This window comes from Erpetoichthys calabaricus, chromosome 3, assembly GCF_900747795.2.
Source record: "Erpetoichthys calabaricus chromosome 3, fErpCal1.3, whole genome shotgun sequence".
Taxonomy (NCBI): domain Eukaryota; kingdom Metazoa; phylum Chordata; class Cladistia; order Polypteriformes; family Polypteridae; genus Erpetoichthys; species Erpetoichthys calabaricus.
Window position 1 is genome coordinate 244,577,448 of NC_041396.2, and position 23,535 is coordinate 244,600,982.

Consider the following 23,535-nt stretch of genomic DNA (forward strand, 5'->3'; position numbering starts at 1 on the left):
TCGGAATTCCAATACAACTCGGAGTCCTGCCACGTGCAAAAGTTCGCTGACGACACTGCTATCGTGGGCTACATCAGGAGTGGGCAGGAGGAGGAGTATAGGGACCTAATCAAGGACTTTGTTAAATGGTGCAACTCAAACCACCTACACCTGAACACCAGCAAAACAAAGGAGGTGGTGATGGATTTTAGGAGGCCCAGGCCCCTCATGGACCCCGTGATTATCAGAGGTGACTGTGTGCAGAGGGTGCAGACCTATAAATACCTGGGAGTGCAGCTGGATGATAAACTGGACTAGACTGCCAATACTGGTGCTCTGTGTAAGAAAGGACAGAGCCGACCATACTTCCTTAGAAGGCTGGCGTCCTTCAACATCTGCAATAAGATGCTGCAGATGTTCTATCAGATGGTTGTGGTGAGCGCCCTCTTCTACGCGGTGGTGTGCTGGGGAGGCAGCATAAAGAAGAGAGACGCCTCACACCTGGACAAACTGGTGAGGAAGGCAGTCTCTATTGTAGGCACGGAGCTGGACAGTTTGACATCCGTGGCAGAGCGACGGGCACTGAGCAGGCTCCTGTCAATAATGGAGAATCCACTGCATCCACTGAACAGGATCATCTCCAGACAGAGGAGCAGCTTCAGCGACAGACTGCTGTCAATGTCCTACTCTACTGACAGACTGAGGAGATTGTTCCTCCCCCACACTATGCGACTCTTCAATTCCACCCGGGGGGGTAAACGTTAACATTATACAAAGTTATTGACTGTTTTGTTAGTCTAGAGCCTAATTGGACAGGGTTTATAGCCCTCAGGTGCTGCAAATAATGATGATGCAGTCACCTGAGGGAAATAAAAGAAATATTTCAGGTCTCAGTTCTTAAATGTGACGTTACCTTTGGCCCCCTCTATTTGGAGTAAAGTCCTCAATATTTTAAATTCTATGGCTTGGTTTAGAGAATTTGTTTATTGATTTTTCCTTGGGTAAGGGCTAACAAAAGAGTGACTTGTTTGTTGTTTGTTTTTATTTTTTTTTTATTTTAGGTAATTATTTGTTCTTTGTTTGTCTTAAAGGTTTTTGCTTTGGAATGATTTTATGGTTGTTTTTAATTAGGGTTTTCCTCAAGTTTACTGTTTTCTTAGGCTATGGTCTTCCTTTTGAAGTTATTATTACACCTTCCTAATTTTTGTTTCTTGTTTTGTTCTCATCATTTGTTTTATACCAATTGTGTATTTTTTTAACATTGTAATTTTAATATTTGATTATTATTAATGATAAAGAGAAATTTAGTCTAGTTGTTGGTTGTGTTCTGTGATTTTTTTTAATATTGTTTTGTTTGCCCTGTTGTACGTGTGTACTTTCTCGTATGTTATTTTACAGTATCAATATAATTTTTTAGCTACTGTATATTATACATATTTATTATTAAAATGTGTTTTGTTTCCATATGATTTTCTTAATCTAGCTGTAAATTTATGCAGAAGAGGTCTTTCTCTCTCTAGTGAGTCCCTCCTCCTCCTACTACTACAGCCTTATTGCTGTTTCTGTTTCATGTAGTGTTCTGTAGCTCTTGGAATGTTTTTTGATGTTGTTTAAATGAACAAAACACCAATACTATAAACATGCCCTGGATGTTAGTAATCATTATAACATTATACTTTCCAATGTTAAGATGTATTTTATCAGAATTTCCTAGATTTAAACTGCCTGCAAATGAGTTAGCTCACTTTATTAGGTGCAAGAAGGTCAGTCATCCAAACATATTGTGTTTGTGGAGAGCAGGCTTCATGATCTGACTAATGTCATCACCTGTCACAATCAATGAAACCTCCAGACACCAAACAACATGAATATATAGAAATATGAATGGAATGAAAAAATATCAATGTCACTTATCAAATGTTAGTGATGAAAATATCATGCTCACAAATAATGTGAATTTTCAGCCTTTTTAGATTTGAAAGAGGTTTATAGCCATCAATTTTGTGAAAAACCATTAGTAAATTTGTATAGGATAGGCAGCTGTTGTAGCTCATACTTTTTAAGAAACACTGTAAATCCTCACATTCTCTTCCCGCTAATTATGGTGAGAATAATTAAATCCATAACTAATTTCTTTTATAAGTATAATAAAAAGTATAGGTCTTTGTCAGTTAATTTTCTATAGTTTCAAATATAAATTATACACATATTTGGTTAATGTACAACTGACATTGTCAGTTAAAGGTCCTCATAGATGATAAACTTCTGTGTAACAAAAGCCTTATACTCCCTGGACATGTATTTGAAGACAGATAATTCAGCTACTTAGGAAACATTTCACTGAAGAGTGCCATGCTGAAGTTGGTATGACAGTGGAGTCTGTGATGATGTTGCTTTCCCAGGGCACTCTGTGAATTTAAATTTCCCATGATATTGAGTGCTTATGTAGCCAAAAGTGTGAAATATTACAGAGATGCTTAACAGATGGACGAGAATAACATTATAATGATTGTGAAACCATGGCCAAGAATTAAGTTAAAATAATGAGCTTTAGTTTTATTTTAATTTCAAAAGCCAATAGGATATTCAAAAGTAAATAGTATATAAAGTTGCAGCTACCAAGAATCAGGTTGAGAAGAGGACAAAAGACAGAGCTGAGAGATTTTACATTATTTTTCTTACATTTCTGTTGGGTGTGACAATAAATTTTCATGTAGTTGTTAGTGTTTCCTTTTACATTAACATAATTACATGAAATGTATGAAAGTCCATTTTTCTTATGCCAAGTGTTAAATGTCTCTCCTTAGAACTGCCGCCACAACACAGTAGGAGACCGGTGTGAACACTGTGCTCCAGGTTTCTATGGAGTTGTGAGGGGAGCACCCAGTGACTGCAAGCCTTGTGCTTGTCCACTTCCAACTCCCAGCAACAAGTATGTTTTACAAATGAACATTCTAAAGAATCTATTTTGTGGCTGGAATTCATCCACGTGAGACTGAGTTACTCACCTGTTTGTGTTTTAAATGTTAGAATTTATACATTTTTTATTTATTGTTACAGTTTTAGTCCAAGCTGCGTCATGGAAGGCTTCTCTGATTTCCGTTGTACTGCCTGCCCTCCAGGCTATGAAGGACAGTATTGTGAAAGGTATGATTTTTGTGATAATCTAGAGTTATCATGGAATTGCCGTATAAATCTTTTTTTTTGTCACTTATAAAATATTTTATTAAGGAAAAGCTACATTGCATAGCAGAATAAAATAAAATAAAATGGTTTAATCTATTATCCCAGGTCTGCAAAAGTAAACTCACAAAAAACTGTTTTAATTGTAAATTATTTGCATTCATGAACACAATATAAAACATATAGTTAGAATGTTTCCAGCACATCACATTTAAGTACAAAATGGAAAAGTGATTTAAATCAAATTCAACAAGTTACACAATTTATTCATGTATGTTGTTCTGAATTAATTCAACATGAAAATATATAGTTTATGTAAAGAAGACACCAATACATATTCATTGACTTGCATATAACATTTTATCACTTCTTAGTTGTTTTTTTAGACAAAACTTCATTTGGTGGCACGTTATTTGTTCAGTTTTTTCTGGTGTGTCCCTGTGAATCATCCAGCAGTAGGCTGCCATTATACTGATGTCCCATTGTACCCAGTATCTTCCTTCTATGTCTTTAATATCCTGATAGAATCTTTCAGCCTGCTCTTCACTAACAGCGCAAAGGTTTTCAGGGAAAAATTACAAATGCCATTCCAAAAAAGTGAACGTTGAGACTCTTGTTTCTATCTGATTCCTTAAACTTAACAAACACTTTTTTCTATATTTCTTTATAATTGGGATTTTTATTGTTACCTGAAAACTTAGAAATGACTTCTTTGAATGATTCTGATGGCTCTTGTTCTGGTTTGTTTGTCGCATCTTCAAATTTTTGCATCAAAAATCAGTTTTCTAATATCGGGTTCACAAAAATCAGTGTATCCTCAGACAAACGTGTAAACTTTCTGCGCAAATACTGAAAAAAGGCTCCATCTTTTGATTGCATTTGGCAAACTGCTTAATTTAACCAAGTTTAATATAAAGCAGTGGTAGCAACACTTGATCTGGATCCACCAACCTATATCCGATGACGTTTTTAGCACCAAGTTGTAGCATTTTTCTAGCTGGAAATTCCTTTTGAACCAAATTTTAATTCTTTGCTCTGCTGTCCCAGTAGGCTGTGACAGCTGAACCAGTAAAATACACAGAACTTTCAGGTCCCTACATTTACACCAACATATGCATATTGTATACTCACACACTCGCTCACATAACAACGGTGTAATTAAGAGTTACCAGGTTACTTAACATACAGATTTTGGGAGAGTAGATGGAAAGCAGAATACCTAAAGACCGTTCTTGTAAGTTATAGTGAGAATGTGTAAACTCATCACAAACAGCGTCTTAGGTGAGATTCATGCTGGAATCCAACAGCTAGTATGTGGGAATAAAAATTTCTAAAATTGTGCTACAAGAGTCAGAATGAAATCAACAACAACAATAATAATAAATTGTCAACAGCATATAAAATTTTAAAAAAATAAAATAAAATCAGGCATGTGCAAAGCTGAATATTTTGAATTGTAAATATTTATGGGATCCATTTCAACATTTATCAGTAAAGAAAGTTCAGGTACATGTCCTGTAATTAAACATATTTTTACAATATTAATTATACACAGAGAAATATTATAACTGGTTATGAAATTCAAATAACCTATAGATTGCTGTAAAGCCATGTGATCAGCTTAGTAGAATACAAATGCAAAATTTTTTGGAAGATAAGACCGCAGTGGTTCTACTTGAAGAAACTGCCTGCACAGAGACATAATTAGCAGAATTGGATTGTGCAAAGCGTGTCCTGGGTGCCACCTTTTTAAAGCATTCCTGATCACTTAGCAATACAGCTTGAAAGTATGACTTACTTATTAAGAAGGTAGCATCAACTTGCTGGACCTGAAGGAGGCAAGCAGCCAAGCTTCTCTGGATCTTTGTGATACGCCTCACTTTTAATGCAGTATCAATAACCATATTAGAATCCTAAATTTTTTTCTGAAACTTTGATTGTCTACAGACCTTACACCATTCTCCTTGCTATTGGAGAAATAAGACTATTGCATGGGCATTCAAAAAAGGGGAATATGAGTGTCTCCAGCCTGAATGCTTATTCAGAGTGGAGATAAGCTACTGTGAATAAATATTGTAAAAAATTAGCCTGAACAACACAGAAGCATAACTAGCATAGAAAAAATAAGAGCCATCTGTAGTGCTGGCAGTATGGACAGTGGAGGTTAATTGCTTCTTGTCACATACAAGCAAGTGCTGTGATAAATTTGGACATTCTAGTATGAGAAACAATTTTGGGTATAATATAATGAAAAACCTGTTGAATTTGAAGTCCTCTCAAATCCCTGGCAATTTACTGATCCATCAAATTGTCTTACTTTTTCTAAGATTTTTTTTTGTCTATTTGGTTGCCGATTCAAATTTACTGTTTCCTTGTGTTACGTTGTAAATCACTTAATTTTGTAGTGCAGTGTAAAAATATTAAATGTAGTGATAAATATCATTGAACCCCATTTTTAACTCATGCGGCATGATAAGCCAGCTAGAAAAATGTATCTATTATACTGCTGTGACAACGTTAATTAAAAAAACAAACAAACAAACAAACCTCCTTTTTTCAGATTTTAAAATGTGTCCCTTAACAAAAACATCTTTACAAGGTAAAACCAGAAACAAGGTCTTTGAAAAGAAATTCTGCATGATTGTAGTATTTATGTGTTCACTTGGATGGACTAACTCTCATTGGGGTATATTCATAGAGTGATTCCATTGCTGCAAGGACATGACTCAGCACTACAAAGCACTTGACTATATAGAGGGTTGTGAAATGTGCTTGAAAAATACTGTCAGTAAACATTATATAGTATAGTGTGGAATCTTGAATTATATTCTTTTCTATTGACGTACTGGTATCAAGTAAGCCATAATGACCTACTGCTTGTTCTATAGATTATTACTGCCAAAATTATAGTATAGTTTGTAACCTTGTACTCCACGTTGACTCTATGTATAAGGTGGGGAATCCAACCCCATCCCTGGGGGGGCTACCATTGCTGAAGGTTTTCCTTTCTACCACTTTCTTTATCAGTGACCAATTTCTGCTGTTAATTGACTTCTTTTCTCCTCCTTTTAATTGCCATGTTTTTTAAGCCTCTGTCTTCTGAATTGCTTTTTTTCCCCTAAAATGGCATGGAAACAAAAATGAATTGTAAAATGAACTGATGACCAAGTCATGGCCTCAAACTCCTACCAGTTTCTTAATTGGTAGCCAATTTGTGTTGTTAATTAAACCCATTATTTAACTCCATGGCTTATTGGCACTCTCGTTCTCTCACAGCAGACATTTCCAAAATGGCTGATTTTTCTTTTTTCCAAGATCACCAAACAAAATGTTTTGTGCAACTGAGCAGATCACCTTTACTAGGAACTTCACCTTTCTTTATTTTCTTATATTGTATGATGGACACATGTTAGCAGGTATTGGTATTTCATTATTATTTTTATGCTAATTAAGGAAAAAAGAAACAATTGAGTTACCAGAGTCTTAAATAGCAAGTCAATTACAATTAAGGAAAAAAAAAGTTAATTAACAGCAGGAACAAGTCACTAATTAATACAATGGTTAGAATAAAAACCTGCAGCCATAGTGAGGCTCCAGCTTCAGGACTTGACCTCCCAGTGTATAGTTTCTGACTATCTGTCTATTAAGGGACATTTTTCAGCTAATAAGGAGCTGCAATGGCCCAGCTGAAAACTTTGCCTTTTGTTAGAACTTTGTGGCTGGGTGCAAGAATGACTAGTTATAATGCAGCAAGGATATTATGGGGGTGCCAAAAATAAACTGAAACAAACAAAAATAACACGTGAAGTTGTGCGTCCCTTCAGCGGTGATCTCAGAAATAAATAAGGGTGGCAGCCACTCTAGCGGATCTCCGTCCGGCGGATTGCTCTGGCCAGTAATGATGCTTCCTTCCAGGACACCTGGGATTTTATGACGGCTGGACTGGAAGGAGCAGGGATAAATAACTTCACCAGGCAGCTTCTCTGCACTGTGAGAAAAGAAGGAGATGACAGTATTAGCAGCAGCACCCCCTCTTGCCTCAGATGGTTATTACATACCTCAACTGAACCTGCGAGGAGGTCCTCCAACATGCATACATGACAATTTATAAGTGAATCTGTTTGAAGAAGGTGCCCTGAAAATCTGTTACTTAAGGGAGAACATATGTCCTATGGAATATGTTAAGATCTGAGCCTAATGTAACATTAAAATGATTCTGCCTATTTGTCCTAAATCAATCAGTTATGGAGTTTTCATTTCTTTTCTGGTTGTAGGTGCTCTCCTGGATTCCATGGTGATCCAACGACTCTTGGTGGTTCATGTCAGGAATGTAAGTGTAGTCTAACAGGCTCCTTGCCTGTGCCTTGTGACCAGCTCACTGGACAATGTACATGTAGACCTGGAGCAACAGGACCAACCTGTGATCTGTGCATGGAAAGGCATGTGTGTGAATCTCAACAAATCATATGTACGTATACTAACAATAATACATGGTTTTATTGTTTTGTAAATGTATGGACATTAACATTTATCATGTGGTTATTGAAAGTAAAGTTCTTGAATTTTCTATCATTTTTGCAACATGTTACAAGTTGATAGCATTTGCAGACTGCCGAATTTGGTGAGTTAGCAAAAACTCTATAGGTGGTTGTGAGCTAAATTCAGGTTTATATATATATGTAAGTAAAGGTCTGTGATACGGTTTGCATATTTGTAGCTAGACATCCACAAAGGGAGAAGATGAGGCACGTGTCTTAAAATATTTTTTTATTCCTAAACTGCCAGGAGTCATCATCAGAGGATTATCCGAATCCCACTTTATTATTCCACCCTCCTTTTACACCCACCTACCCCCCCCCCCCATTCCTCATTTGTTATATACTGCCTTACATTCCTGTATGTCTAATTATTTTCCTCTGATGAAGACTCCTGGTAGGGGTTGCAAACTAAGGAATAAAAAACTTTTAAGAGACTCATATTCTCCCTTTGTTGATTTCTTTATACGTATAACATATGCTGGTTAATGCTGCATAAAGTTCTAAACCTGCTTTATGCAATTCAGGGTAGCCATGGCTGGAGTCTGTTCTGGTAGCAATAGGCACAGATAAGAAACTTTCCCTGGAAAGAATATATAAGTTAAGCTAACATGCATGTTTTTGGGATGTTGGAAGAAAACAGGAGTACTCAGAGAGTAATACATGGATAATGTTTTCACACCAAGGACAACCGGACTCAGAGTACAAATATAAAGGCTTACATTTCCATTCATTCACTTTGTGAATCAAAATATTCTAATACTAGTGACTTGGTGCGTGCTACGCTGTGCGTTGGATGACCACAGTTGAAGGACTCCCTGTTTAAACGCGGCTGCCAGTTGTGAACTGGGTCCTTCATCGCACCGCATTTGATTTTTGCATGGGAAACAAAATTTCAAAACAAAACCCATGATTCACGAAGTGTGGGACGCAGACTAATCAGAATCGTATACGTTGTGTAAATGGTTGTAAGGAAGAGGAGGATCATACCGTTGAGGACATCTTGTGCTTGTCGAGGGGGCATGTAGTGGTACTTCATTCTGAAGAGCAAAGCAATGTAGGTCATTTGAGTGGTCTTCATTAACTTCGTCAGTGACATGCAGCACTGTGTCATCGCGTCCGTCACCTTCATTGCACATAGTAATGTCTGTGGAGTCACACAGTCCCGTGGCATTCGAGTGGACAGAGTCGAGTACTTCTTGGTAAACAACGTTCTGTGTGAAGTATTTATTAGTATCTTGTAGTAATTTCCCTTGACTTTTGCAAGGCAATATTTTGACTTTCACTTTTGGAAAACGTTTTCCTCTGGAGAAGGTGACATAGAGCTGGCCATGTGTGAAGACAGGCTCAGGTAGGAATATACCTACAAGATCTAGTGTTTGACCCTGCGCCTTATTTATTGTAATAGCGTATGCCAATCGGAGTGGGAATTGCCTTCTGTGCATGTCAAAAGGCAGGTCAGAGTCATCCATAGTATCGAGACCTATCCTGGGGATGAACACGTGTTAACCACAGTGTTTACCAGTGATTATGTTTGCTTCAAGTAAGTGGTCATGCGTAATGTGTCCTCTCTCTCTGTAGGAGTTTGTCTATTACGGTTGTTTTGCAATCGTAAGGACCTCTCGTCGGGTGTCTCATTGGCACGCTTTTGCCTCTTTCTTTCGCGATCACGGCGTAATGTGTCCTCTCTCTCTGTAGGGGTTTGTCTATTACGGTTGTTTTGCAATCGTAAGGACCTGTCATCGGGTGTCTCATTGGCACGCTTTTGCCTCTTTCTTTCGCAATCACGGCGTAATCTGTCTTCTCTCTCTGTAGGGGTTTCAGTTGCCTTTCGTTGTGCGGCAGAGACGCGTCGTTGAGCTAATCTGTGTGAATGCTGAGTGTCCGTTTCTTGCGAGCGACTGGCACGCCTTTGCCTCTTTGCTTCGTGATCACGCTGTAATGTGTCCTCTCTCGCATATATAGATAGTCTGAGGAGTAAACATAGTATCTGTGAGTATCTGGGTACTATGTGGAGATCAACACCAGATTTGGCTCATCACAGGTTAGACAGAGCATACTTACCTTCACGCACAAGCAGGGCTAATTTAAAGTTGACAATTTGCTTTTTCTGTGCACCTTGATATATATGTGAGAAATGTGGTATACATGAAGAAGTTCCACACAGACATGAAAATCATATACAAGATTCAAATTCTGGTCCCTGAAGTTTTGAGGCAGCACTAATACTTATCACACCATCATGCCACGCACATCTTCCACGGAAGAAATAAAATATGTTTTATAATATTGATTACAACTCACAGTACCAATGACAGGTAATAGGATAATTTGAAAAATATTTGCTATTTTCTGCTCTTCATGTACTTTCAGCACCTTTCCTCTGTATTTACTTGTATGAACGTCTCTTAACCAGATCACTGTCTCTCGTGCATGTTCCCGTAAAGCCTGCTTCTCAGACCCTGTTTTATTTTTGTGGCACCCTTCTCACCTTCTGTCTAGTTTTATACTTGCTATCTTTGAAGGTGACTCTCTCAGCATGCTTCATATGCCTTTACTCCTCCTCATGTGTCTCATACTTGCAGTTGCTCTTTTAGCTAATCACACCAAAGCCAAACTAACCAATCAGGTTGTTCAGAGGGACTATATACACAAACCTTAGCGTTTTATTGTTTAGTAGATAAGGTTGTTGTGTGCAGGTTTGTCTCTATAATACAATAAAGGATATACTGTAAATCAGTTTAAAAATATAGATAAGTGCTAATTGAGTGATTCCAGGGCTATAGGATTTAATTCTGAAGGAATTAAGCCTTTCCTTGGTAAGTAAGTAGAGATGTAACGGGAATATGACAGAAATCACTTTAATGGTCAAGCAAAAAAATAAGGTAGATGTCAGCAATTACTTTAAAAGAAGAATCTTGAAAAGAAAATCTGAATGCAGGTTAGAACATATTTTTTTCATGTGTGGAATAATTTACCTGACAGTAAAGTTGAAAGCAGTACCTTGGGGAACTTAAAGTCTCAACTAGACATTAATTTTAACATGTTACAAGAGCAGAAATTACTATATGTTTTTTTCAAATGTCTCATTTATCTTACATCAGATCATTATGCTGATTGAAAATATTTCTTTCATCTAGTGACAATGCAGTAATAAGCTAGTGATGTCTTTCTTCCACCTGTTACATTATATTTTTGGTGCTGTAGATCCATTTAAAAGATACATTCCAAACTAAGTGACTTTAGTATAAAGATTGTTGGCTAGAGTATCAGTACAAATTCACGTTGAAAATAATGCAATTACTGTAATATATATTAATTTTCTAAACACAGAACATTAAATGAGACATAAGGTAATTTTCCTACTAAGAACAACATCTTGACTTTAGACAATCTTATATGTACCTGAAACAAAATGTTCTTTACAATCATCTTCCATTTTAAAATGCTTTTAGTATACATGATTTGCACTCCAACTAAGTAATGTTGTGGCAATCTGTTATTCAGTGGTGATTTAAGGCACCAGAAATAAACCTGAAAATGAAATATTTAAGATTTGTTTCTCTTTAATATATGTATATTCATACACATACAATTCTTCACACTAATTTTCCCATTTATGAAAATAATTAGCATTGTACTAATACCAAATTTCACTATGTGATGATTTAAAACTAATAAGGTTTCCACTGTTTGTTACATTTCAAGAATTGTATTGGTCCTTTTATTTTTTTAAATCCTATTGAAATTCTCTGATATCCTAGGAAACTCCACTTGGGAATTTTCTAGGTCACATACAGCACTAATAAAACTCTCAGGAATTTACTTCCTTTGCATATGATATCTTTGAATAAAGCCATACATTTTCTTGTTCAAGTATGGGAAATGCCATAAAATTCTTGCATACTGTAAGATGCAATGACATTAATTGGAATGAAACGGTCATTACACTCAATGACATGTATAAATAAATATGGAGAAACAATTCAATCAGACGCCGTGAGGGACAAGTGGAAGGCTAGCATAACCACTCTGGACTAGCATTTGGTAACAGTAATATCTCACGTGTTTCAGGTAAGAATGTACTGCCCAAAAGGGAGAAAGAGAAGACCATCATTATGGTTTTGACTTGCATCTTTTAAAAGAATGCTAAGAGCAAAGGAATGTAGTTAGTGTGGAACAGCAGCATTGGAGTTTCCTGTGACATGTCTTAGGAACTTGCTTTAATAGTAACCAATGATGGAGCTTAAAAGCAGTTTTCAATTAGAAGTCAGCTAAGTTTATACTTTGGCAAAATGTCCTGTCAAGGAGATGGAGAGGCTAGAGAGGAGGTCAAGGAAGTGTGAATGATGGTACACTGGGAACATGGGAAAGTGGAGAAGCCAGTCCGCCAGATCATCAGGGTACAACAACTGTGCAGAGAGGCCCAGTAAGAAATTAAGTTTAATTTATTGTGTTTATTACCTTTTTACATTTTTACGATTATTCCCCTGAGGGTTTTGATCAATGTACTTTTTTTAACACTTTTTATGTATCAGTTTATATTATACTTACTGTATCTCTGTCACAAGGAATTAGCCATGTTCTGTTATTAGTTTGACATCATATTTATGTGCAGCTACGTATAAAACTCCATTTCATTTTTTCTTTAACTTAATCTTCGTAGCGCTAAGATAAAAAAATTCAATGTAAGGTTACTCCTGGTTGCTTAGTAATTTCAGTGTTTTATTTTTGTATTACTGTATACATTCATTTTCAAAGGGTAGCCTGTCATAAATCCTCAACCTATTATTTAGTTTAAACAATCCTTCCTCAGCTAAAGGCTATGTCACATTAGGCAACTTTTCCAGAGATTTTCAGTCGTGGCCTTCACTTATGTAGCCTTAGAGAGTCTGATACAGTCAGCAGTGTGTTCCTGTGAAGACAATGGCCTAATGTGACATACCCAACAACTGATTCCAGATAGGCTATGACTCGCTCTGATAAAATCAAACAGGTTTAATTGCATCAATATACACTGTGTATATACTGCTATCTCTAGTTCTGTGTTTCAATGGTGGACTGCTGTGGTAACTCAGTTTTGCCTATCACATGAGAGGAATCGGTGCCACTATCCAGATCTTCAGGGTGCCCAAAACCTTTTAAATTGCAAGTGCCATGAGGATTAAACTTAAACTCCTGATGTTGGTCAGAAATGCTCAGACCCCCCCTCCCAACTTTAAATTGAAATAAGCAGATCCGTAATGTATGAATGAACACACCTCTTTAACATTAAGAATGGAGATCAAGGCTGAGATTTGCGAGATAGTGAAAAAGAAAAGAGGTACAGCATCCAAGACTTAGTTCTATATTTTATAAGCTCTTCGCTTCCTCCAGTTTTGATTTGTTTCCATAAGATGTTGTTTGTCTTTCTTAAGCAAATATATAAATTGTAATAAAACAACAAAGACAGGAAGAAGGTTTGAGGTACCCAGAGGTTGAATCAAGCACAAAAAAGATAAAATAGACTATTAAGATCAGTCACAATGGTCAAACATTGAATCCTAGAGGTAAAAGAGGAGAAAGAGTCCAAAAATTGTCCTTTTCCACTCAGCAATGATATTTCCTATTTTGTAAACCATTATTTGCTTCCTGCTAACACATGTCTGACAATATATGTATTTCCACTTTCAGATAATATTGCACATTCATAAGCCATCAAGAAATGCAAAGTACAGTAGGATTCTTCATGTGAACAAAAGTGCACAGCAAGCATGATTACACAATAATGGGCCCAACTGTAGTTACACTACTAAGGACAAAAGAGGACACAATACATGTCTTTGGATTTAGAGAGCGCAAGTGCATTTGAGTGGAAAGTGAAAACAGAGGTTCAGTAGAGCAGTGGTTCTCAATGTTCAGTCCTCAGAGCCTATTTCTTCTCTTAATTAAGCAAGCCATTACAGTTTCTATGTTTATTACATTCATCCAGAAGTTACAAACTCCTTGTGCTTATTTTTACTGATTGAAGCAGAAATTACAAAACTAAATGGAACATAAAATTGCCGCCACAGGGGACCTTGAGGACTGAACATTGAGAACCACTGAAGTAGATTATGAGTTGTGGGCAAAACCAAAACACGTGGCCAAGGGAGGTTGATGCTTGGTTTCATCTCTCACAAGTTGCTTCCAAGCCCTGGTAGATATTAGAGCACGTGAAGATTCGCATGATGTATGATTTTGAATGGCATTAATCCATCTCTAGCACAGACTGAGGAAGAGTATTTTTTCAGGGAGTGGCTTTCTACTCATTGTCCATAAATACGGTGGAAATATTTTCAGCAGTGTTTTACAAAGTCTTGTAACCATTGTCCTCAGTCATTTAATACCTTCTGATCTGCAGTGATGAATGTGATCTGAAGATGTTAAGAGAAGCAGCAAGAAAAATAAAGAGTTATCTTTTGTGTGAAAATGCTGTGTAATCAGGTGTGCAAGTGGATATTTTCTGTGCATTCTCTATTTACACTGAATACAACAATAACCTTGCCACCAGACTCAACTGCTACAAATTTTCCTGTAGTGAAATATGTTTGACCAAAGCCTGGGGTGATATAACAATCACATTTTCTTTTTGCCAAAAGCTGTCCAGAGCATACTTTAAAGTACATAAATATTAAGTGTTTTCTCCCACAAAGAACAGAGAACATATGGAGTCAGTTACCTTGTAAAGAGGTGTAAAGTAGCACTCTGGGGACCTTTAAACCTCTATATTGAGTTAGATGCACTAAGTTATGGAAATTGTGGCTTTGTGAACAGGCATTTAACTCTAAACTTCTTTTTTTAGCATGTTCTCTTGAATTTGAACGAGATACACAGGAGTTACTGGTTTTTTTTTTTTGACAACTGTCTTAAATATTTAATTTTCTCTACTGTTATTTAAAACAACTCAGCCGTTTATTTGAACATTTAAATCCGTCTGTGCCTAAGGTGACTTTAGACATCTTCACTTCTGTTTTAAGCAGATGCCTTGATTAAGGCATAATATGTCTCTGCCTGTTTTACACCAGCGACAGACAGCCGTCTGAGATAACGCCATCTTGTCATGCCTGGCCTTAGGCAGTCTCAGACAATGTGCAGAAGGTTTTGGATTTTTCATCTGTTTATATTGGCTTTCTGAGTACTTGGTTTGTTTCTTATTAGTCTACAAATTGTAAAGTTGTAAGATTTTTGGATCCTTTTTAAAAATAAGGGAAATTTGTTACCCCAATGATACAATAGTATTGTTTTAAAATATGTTATTGTTCACTTCAATTATGCACTTTATTGCTATATGTTATTCCCTTTCCATTTGCCTAAGGTTAAAGAGGAAATCATATCCTAATAGGTAGACATATGTATTTAATTGAATTAATTCATTGTTTCTTTATTATGGAAAGGTGTTTCAAGTATTACAACAATCCACCCAGCACTACTGGTAAAACTCACTTATGGTGCATTTAAGGCACCTCACCTAAACTTACTCCTGTGTGACATTAGTCCATACTGTTTGTTTGATGTAAGTTTGTCACCCAGTAATTGAGATCAGACTGTTCCATATTTATGGCAGTGTCTAAATATACACAAATGCCTAGTTACAAATCTTGGGGGTCCATAAATGTACATTGCCTTGAAGTGCATGTAGACATGCACTAAAACATTACAAAACACTATTCAGATGACTGGTAACATTTCCATGTTAATCTGCCCTGGGCAAAAAATCATCCTGTAATGCATTAAATTCATCTTTTTATTATTTTATGGCTATTACAGTTTTTTTTTTCTTTTGCTCATTGAACTTCATTGCAGCTCATGGAGGGATGTGTTTTTGACAGTAAAGTTTAAAAGGTGCAAAGCATCCTGAGGAACTTGCAAACACTGCAGTCAGATGTTACAAGTGATTATGGATAAGCTTTCTTGTACTGTATTTCTGCTTTCTCTGGTGTAAACCAGTTTGTAGTGTACTGGCAGGCTTCATTTTAATATGACAATGATTGGAAACTTTTTCTTTACTCTAACACTGGGGAAACCAAAATTCTTGACTTAAATGTGAAAAGAGCATTTAATATAGTAATCTCTGCAGCAATGATAATATGTGTGATGTGCTGTGTATTGGAATGCATTTTGTTATGTACTGTATTTGTCAAAAATAATCATTGCTTTTACTTTGCTGCAGGAGGTGCACCACAATTGTTATCATTGCAATAGAGATTTCTTTAATTATAAATGGTGCTCAAAAATGAAAAGAAAAAGATATCTTGAAATTAAAAATATTCAGTTCTCTACATTACAGGTTTCTTTTCTCACCTCTAATGAGCGCACCAGCAGAGGGTAAATATTGTAGGTTGGGAAGAAAAAGGTGTAAATGAGAATCCGCTCTTATTAGCTCTGGACTGAAGGAATTAAGCCCTGACTACTACTGAAGAAATTAAGCATTTGGCAACAAAGTGAAGATTTAAATTTCTTTAGATAGGTATAGTAACTAAAACATAGATAGCCAAACTGAAAACCATTTTTGAACACACTTTATATAAATGTCATTCCGTTTGTTGTGTTTTATTACAGGTTATAAATTGGCAGACCTAAAAAAGAACATGAAAGGTGAAATCTTTAACTAGCAAGAGGCTTGCCCAGATTGATATTATTTCAATTTAACCTAATAGGATTTGCCTGCCAAATTTTTGTTTAAATATCCACAAAATTATTATCTTATACAATGTGTAACTTGACAAGGATGTCACCTATCACTATTGATTTTTGCAACTGCTCTTGAGCCATTGGCAAACTTTCGAAATGCATTTGAGATAAAAGGGGATTATCAGAGAAGGACTTGAACAGAAAATATTATTATATGAAGGTTATATGGAACTGTATATATCAGACACACAAACATCCCTACCAGTAGTCCTTAATGCACTAGCAGAATTTCAAAAGATATCTGGACTCACAGTAAATTTGAATAAAAGTGTGCTTTTTCCAGTGAACTGTCTGGCACACAATACTAGATTAGAAATCTATCCATTTATTTTTATCAGAACAGTTTTAATATCAAGGGGTAAACATCACAAGTAAATATACAAATCTTTTTCAACAGAATTTTGCTATCAGCATGGAAAAAAAACTCAAACAAGATGTGAACAGATGGTCTACCCTCCATCTCATGTTAGCAGGGAGAATCAGTACTGTCAAGATGAACGTCCTTCCCAAGATTCTTTTTCTATTTCAGAGCATCCCTATATACATTAACAAAAATTAGAAATTAGACTCAATTATAACCTCGTTTATTTGGAATTTGAAACATCCACACATCCAAAAGGTGACTGTACAACAACCTAGAGCAGAAGGGGCTATGGCAGTACCTTTCAATTTTATTACTGAGCAGCAAATATACATGCTAAAAAGACCTGGACATTGACACAGATTGATGAATATACACAAGCCTGGTCTGATATAGAAATAAAATCTTGTAGTACTTCTTTATAATCTCTGCTCTGTGCCCCAGTAAATACAAATTATTGTCAATATACCAATAATCCAATTGTCCATTAATCACTGACTATGGAATCAATGTAGGAAGCACTTCAAGGCAGAGAAGCTTTTATCTGTTAAATCCCTAAATGCAATCCCCGTTTTCTACCCTCTTACACCAAAACAGTATTTAATCTTTGAAAAAAAAAACAAGATAGTGTTGTGGTAAATCCAAAATATAACAAAGTTACAAAACAAAAGTGAAAGTAAATATTGCATTGTTCAAAACCTGTAGAAGAAAATGTCCAAATGAAAAATTTATTGAATAAAGAAAAAATTAATGATTTTAGAAACACTGTGGAACACGTGATTTATTTTAATGCTAATATACTGGGAGTAGCAGGGCAGTGCAGTGGTAGCGCTACTGCCTTTCAGCAATGAGACTGGAGTTCATGTCCTAGGTGCTTCCTGCATAGAGTTGGAATGTTCCCCCTGTGTCTGCATGCTCTCCCTCCATATGATTCAGTTTCTTCCCACCACCCAAAGACATGCAACTTAGGTGAACTTATGTATGTACAGTATGTATGTTCACCTTGTGATGGGATGGCGCCCTGTCCAGGGATTGTTTCTGCCTTGCACCCAGTGATTGATAGGTTGGGCTCCAGTTTCCCCACTAACCTAGCCTGAATGAGTGGGGTAAGAAAACTGATGAGTGAAATTTGATAGCAATATTCTGTTGACAGATATACTGTATATATGTTTGGCATTAAAAGTGTTTGTGTAATTTACAATAGACTAGGGTGTCACTTTCTTTTCAGATATCAAGGATCAAGTCATTAAATGGTAAAATGGGGAACTTAGAAATGTTTAGTGTATGTCACTTCTGCATAATTTGGAGATTTTGTGAAGACAAAATTGGCTTTATTATGGTTACTTTCTGCTTTATGTGGAAAGTTTTTCAAAAATAAATACAATTTTGTTCAACTCATTTGGGGTATTTGACATCCTCCTTTATGACTTGAAGCAAGAAAACTAATGATGTTTCATATAAAGTATAATGACTATTTAATGCTTTTGGGAACATGAATTCCCACTATCAAAATGTTTTGGTGACATTTCCTTGGTACAAATTGTGCCAATAGTTAAGCATAATCAATCTTTATTGTTAAGCAAATGCAAGTGAATCATGGAATCAGTCATATTTACTATTAAAATGCATCCGACCCTTATGTGTACAAATTCCTTTCCCAGTCAAAACGAATAGATTCAAAAACTGCAGTAAACTCATATATACAACATATACAATTAATAAGTATAATATGCTGTACATTCCCCAATATTGTTGCAGTTACAGAATAAGAAATTTAATTGTCGAGAAGCAACAGGTATAAGCTGGTTGTTCCAATTGGAACTAATATTAGTACCAAATGAAGCTGTCAAAGAGACACAGAGAGGGAGTTTTGCGGCGTTGGCAACACATTCTAGAAGCAGGCTTCTGTAGTGGGTGTTCTTTATTTATACATGCAAGAAGACAGTTGAGGAGAAAGATACAATTATTCAGTCATGAAGTACCATAATGAATAAAGAAACTCAGTAGTAAGAAAAGCCTGTCCAAGATAAAGAATTAATGATGGCTTACTTCAGTAAATTGTGGTGTGAAGTTTATAATCAGCTCTGAAGTGAATACCAAAATTCGGGCCAGTACACTACTAGCAGCAAGACCCTGACAAAGGGTGGTAATTCAAAAATGAAATAAAGCAAGGGGACATTTTCACAAAGGCAAACACCTAATGTTATATTTAATCAGAGAAATGTCTAATAAAAATTCAGTACATTTCTCCATTTGCATAAACTTGTAAGATATAAAATACATAATTCAAACTTAACTTCAGAAAAATTATGTTTAACACTTTGTGTGTATCCATCACAGTAATTTAAAGTACATAATAAAAGTCATAAACCAATGTAAGCCAATTGATAAATAAATGGAAAAACAGTTTTACGTATTAGATCAATTACATTTACATTTACATTTATTTGACAGATGCTTTTATCCAAAGAGACTTACAAAAAAGTTTAACATAACTGAGTTAAATTAAATTGAATCAAATCAATTAAAATTAAATAAAATGTATGAAGCATTTAGAACATTTAAAATATATCCCTCGCTATTTCAAACCCATGCAATCTATATGATGGTCACAGGAACACAGAGCCTATCCTAGAAACATCAGGCATGGAGACCACACAGAAAGAAAGTTTTTTCCACTGCTCCATGCAGAATCCTTCCAGTCCTGTGATGTTCGAGGAGTGTCTTGTTTCAAATTCCTGTACAACATCTTGATGGGATTCAGATCTGGGCTTTGACTTGACCATTCCAGAACCCTCTATTTCTTTATGTTCAGCACTTACTTGGTGGATTTGCTGGTATGTTTAAGATTGGCAGATGGTCTCATATTATCCTCAAGCACCCTCTGGTACAATGATGGTGAGCTGCCCAGCCCCAGATGCAGGAAAGCAGCAAGGTAGCTGAAAACCATAATGTTTCCACCACCATGCATTAACAGTTACTGTCAGGTTCTTCTGGTCAAAGGCAGCCTTTGATTTTCACCAAACATATCATGAGGTACTGTGGCCAAATAGCTCTATCTTTGCCCCCGTAAAAATAGTGCGTTTGCACAATATAATGGTACACAGAATGGCCAAACTACTCCATCTACAATGGCTGCTTTAGCATTATTAGAAGACATCTCAAATGGAATAATTAGTATAGAGCGCATATTTACAAATGATGTTGACTGGCTTCTAAGTCGATTTATATTTCCCAGAGCTATCCTGTTGGAGTTGTGTGCTAAATGAATACATCTTGTGAAGAAATAAAGGCACAGAGAAACAGAATAAGATGTGGGTATCCGTCCCCATATACTGTTGGATACTCAGGCAGTCAATAGGAACCGATACACCAGTCAGAATGCACAAATATGACAGTTGACAAAGGAACAATGGTAGACAGAGTTTTTATGGCTGGAAGTACTACAGAGACAGAGGAAATGAGGAGGAGGTTTCGTTTTGCAGACATGCTGGCCTTACTTGAGTATTAGCGGCTAAGCGAGTTTCTGTTTCCTCGGAGTTGGAGCCCTTACCCCGACTTCACCTCTCAATTCTGAGCTGGACAGACATACACACACACGCACTTCCACACATAGACGTTTATGTATAAGATGCTAGCATATTATATTATAGTATCAGTGTTTTCATACTTACTGAGAAGAGACAGATTCAGTATATTAAGCACCAGGAAAACACAGAACATAGGCATTACCTCTAACTCTGTAGGAAGAAGGGGTGTATTTGTGTACAATATATTGCCAGATGATTAAAACATTGTCCTACAAAAGGTTCTTAAGAGGTAGAGTTCCTAAGAGAAGTTTCTGTTGGAACTGTCAGGATGAAGTGGCTATGAGCAATTAAATAAGAATACCTGGCATTTTCTCATCAATATACCCTGTTAAAGACTAATGTGCAAAACTGTGGTGGAATCATATAATGATCTGATGATATGTATGTCACCATTCCCCCACCCTTTTTGACATTTTGTTTCATAGGTCACAAAAAACAAGTTTTTATGACATAAAAAAGACATTTGTTTATGGCCAATTTGATTTTAGAACATTGGAACATTACACCAATCTAGACAAAAACAGGTCATTCAGCCCAACAACCTTCGCCAGTCCTATCCACTTAATTTTTTCGAATTAACATCAAGTTTATTTCTGGAATTTCCCAAAGTCCTACTGTCCACCACACTACTTGGTAAGTTATTCCATGTGTATATAATTCACTGCGTGAAGCAAAACTTCCTAATGTTTATGCAAAATTTACCATTAACAAGTTTCCCATTGCGTCCATGTGTTTTTGCTGAACTCATTTTAAATAAACAGTATCAACCCACTGCACTTTTCACAATTTTAAACAATTAAATCATGTCCCTTCTTAATCTCCTTTTGCGTAAACTAGAAAGGCACAACTTTTGAAATATTTCCTCATAACTCACCCACTGCAGTCCTAAGATCAGCTTAAACACTCTTCTCTGGACTTTTTGTAGTTCTTCTTATGACCTTTTTGTAATCTGGAGGCCAAAATTGTACATAGTACTCCAGATGAGGCCTTGCCAGCATATTGACAACAACCTCCTTGGACTTGTACTCTACACGTCTTTGTGCTATATAACCTAAGAAGCCTGCCTGGCTGTTGATAGTGACAAATTTACTATAACTCCTAAATACTTCTCATAAGGTGTACTTTCGATTTTCAGACATCCCATTTTGTATTCAAACCTACAACAACAACATTTATTATATATACTGTAGCACATTTTCATACGAATAATATAGCTCAAACTGCTTTACATGATGAAGAAAGAGAAAAAAGGCAAAATAAAAATGAATTAAAATTATGGAACACAAAATAAAAGTAAGGTCCGATGGCCAGGGAGGACAGAAAAAACAAAGAAAAACTCCAGACAGCTGGAGAAAAAAATAAAATCTGCAGGGGTTCCAGTCTACAAGACCGCCCAGCCCCCAGTAAGCATGCTACCTAACATAAATGACCTCAATCAGTCCTCATTGTATTCAGGGTTCTCATGGAAGAATTTGATGATGATGACCTAACATTTTTACTTCCTATTTACTAACATTAAACTTCATCTGCCAGAAATCTGCACAAGCCTGTATGCTGTTCAAGTTTTTTTGTAATGATTCATCGGATTCTAGATTATCTGCCAATCCACCTAGTTTTCTATCATCTGCAAACATAACCTGATTCTTACTTATATTCTTATCCAAATCATTTATATACATTAAAAATAGCAGCAGCCCTAGCACTGACCCCTGAGGTACACCACTCTTAACATCAGCCAGTTCTGATGAGGTCCCTCGCACCATCACCCTCTGCTTCCTGTGTCTGAGCCAATTTTTCACCCATCTAAAAACATCACCCTGAACTCTCACTCGTTTTAGTTTGATGGTCAACGTCTCATGTGGCACCTTATCAAATGCTTTCTAAAAGTCAAGATTAATATTATATAATATATATATAATATATTAATAATATTATATGCTCCACTTTGATCTTATTCTTTTGTTTCTTCCTATAGTGAAGTGATCCAGCATTATCACTTTTTAAGAAACTGTTAAAAAATTCCAGTTGCTTTCTAGTGACTTTCAGCCAATATTCATTGCAATTTTCTCCATAGCAACTCTCTCTCTGACCTCACACATACTAACTGTTAAATTACACACTGATCACAATTTAGATTATTTAGCCTTGAATTTCAGCCATCATTTGTAAAATAACAAGAAACCTGAAACATTTCAATAGTATAGTTTTCAATAATTTTAAGGATTTTTCATTGGAAACATAAAAATAACAGAAGAGACACTACAGTTGACCCTGTGCTACCCTTGTGATAGACATGTTTCAGTATGCATATTTGGTCCTGTCAGGTTTTTTCATGTTCTGTGATATTTCTGATATCACCAAAGATTTTCAGCTTCTACTGTTGCCACAAGAGTCACAAAAAAGATCTATTTTGATCTTTGAGTAAAATACTGGAACCCTACAATGCAACTGCTTACTGCTAAAGGTCTATTAAAACATTCTGTTCTTGCTCTTTTTCATGTCTTTACTTTTTCACAAAGGCCTAGCATGCAATTGTAAAGCGTTTTTGCTGAAAGATTTGCTACTTCTGTTTGAATTTCAATGTAGTTTCCAGTATTTTTCCAAGCCAAGTACAGAGCTCCTTTAACCTGTGGACAATACATAATTCCATTGAACTATTAACAATTGATGTGGGTTTAATTTTGAAAGTTCAGGTAGTTTTTCTGCATGTACTGATTGTCTTTATTTTATTCAATAAATAAATAACTGAGTGCTAAATTTCTATTATGTTGAATGCTGGCTTTCTATTGAATTGTTATAATCTCAAGCATGGTGTTATGCAGTTGTGGTGATGGGTTGAAAAGCTGTGTGATCAAAAAAATAAAAAGCATGCACTTGAAATGAATTACCTTGCAAAGATTGCTATGATTAGGTTTTCAGCAGTGCTCAGCCTGCAAAAAGAAGTTTAGATTGGACAGGTACAATTGTTAATATTGTAAAGGTCCTGTAGAGAAGCATCCACCAGAGGTCACATCCAAATGCCCCAATGAACACTCCACACCTGTTGTGCGAAAGGCCTAAGCCATTTAATGTGACTCTTTCAGGCGCCAGCCACAGCAGTTCACGCTAATATTTTTTAAGATTGCTTATCCCTCAAGACTGACAAACCAATCTAAGCTCAAAATAAGCCATAGTT

General features: G+C 36.1%; 1 protein-coding gene across 1 annotated transcript in view; it reads left to right on the top strand.

The window, feature by feature from the left end:
• The window catches only part of lama2 (laminin, alpha 2), an 820,770-nt gene that overhangs the window by 612,234 nt on the left and 185,001 nt on the right, over window positions 1–23,535 (top strand). The window contains 3 exon segments of the mRNA XM_051924216.1: window positions 2,787–2,911; window positions 3,040–3,126; window positions 7,437–7,630. Of these exon segments, the coding sequence (XP_051780176.1) occupies window positions 2,787–2,911; window positions 3,040–3,126; window positions 7,437–7,630 (406 nt within the window).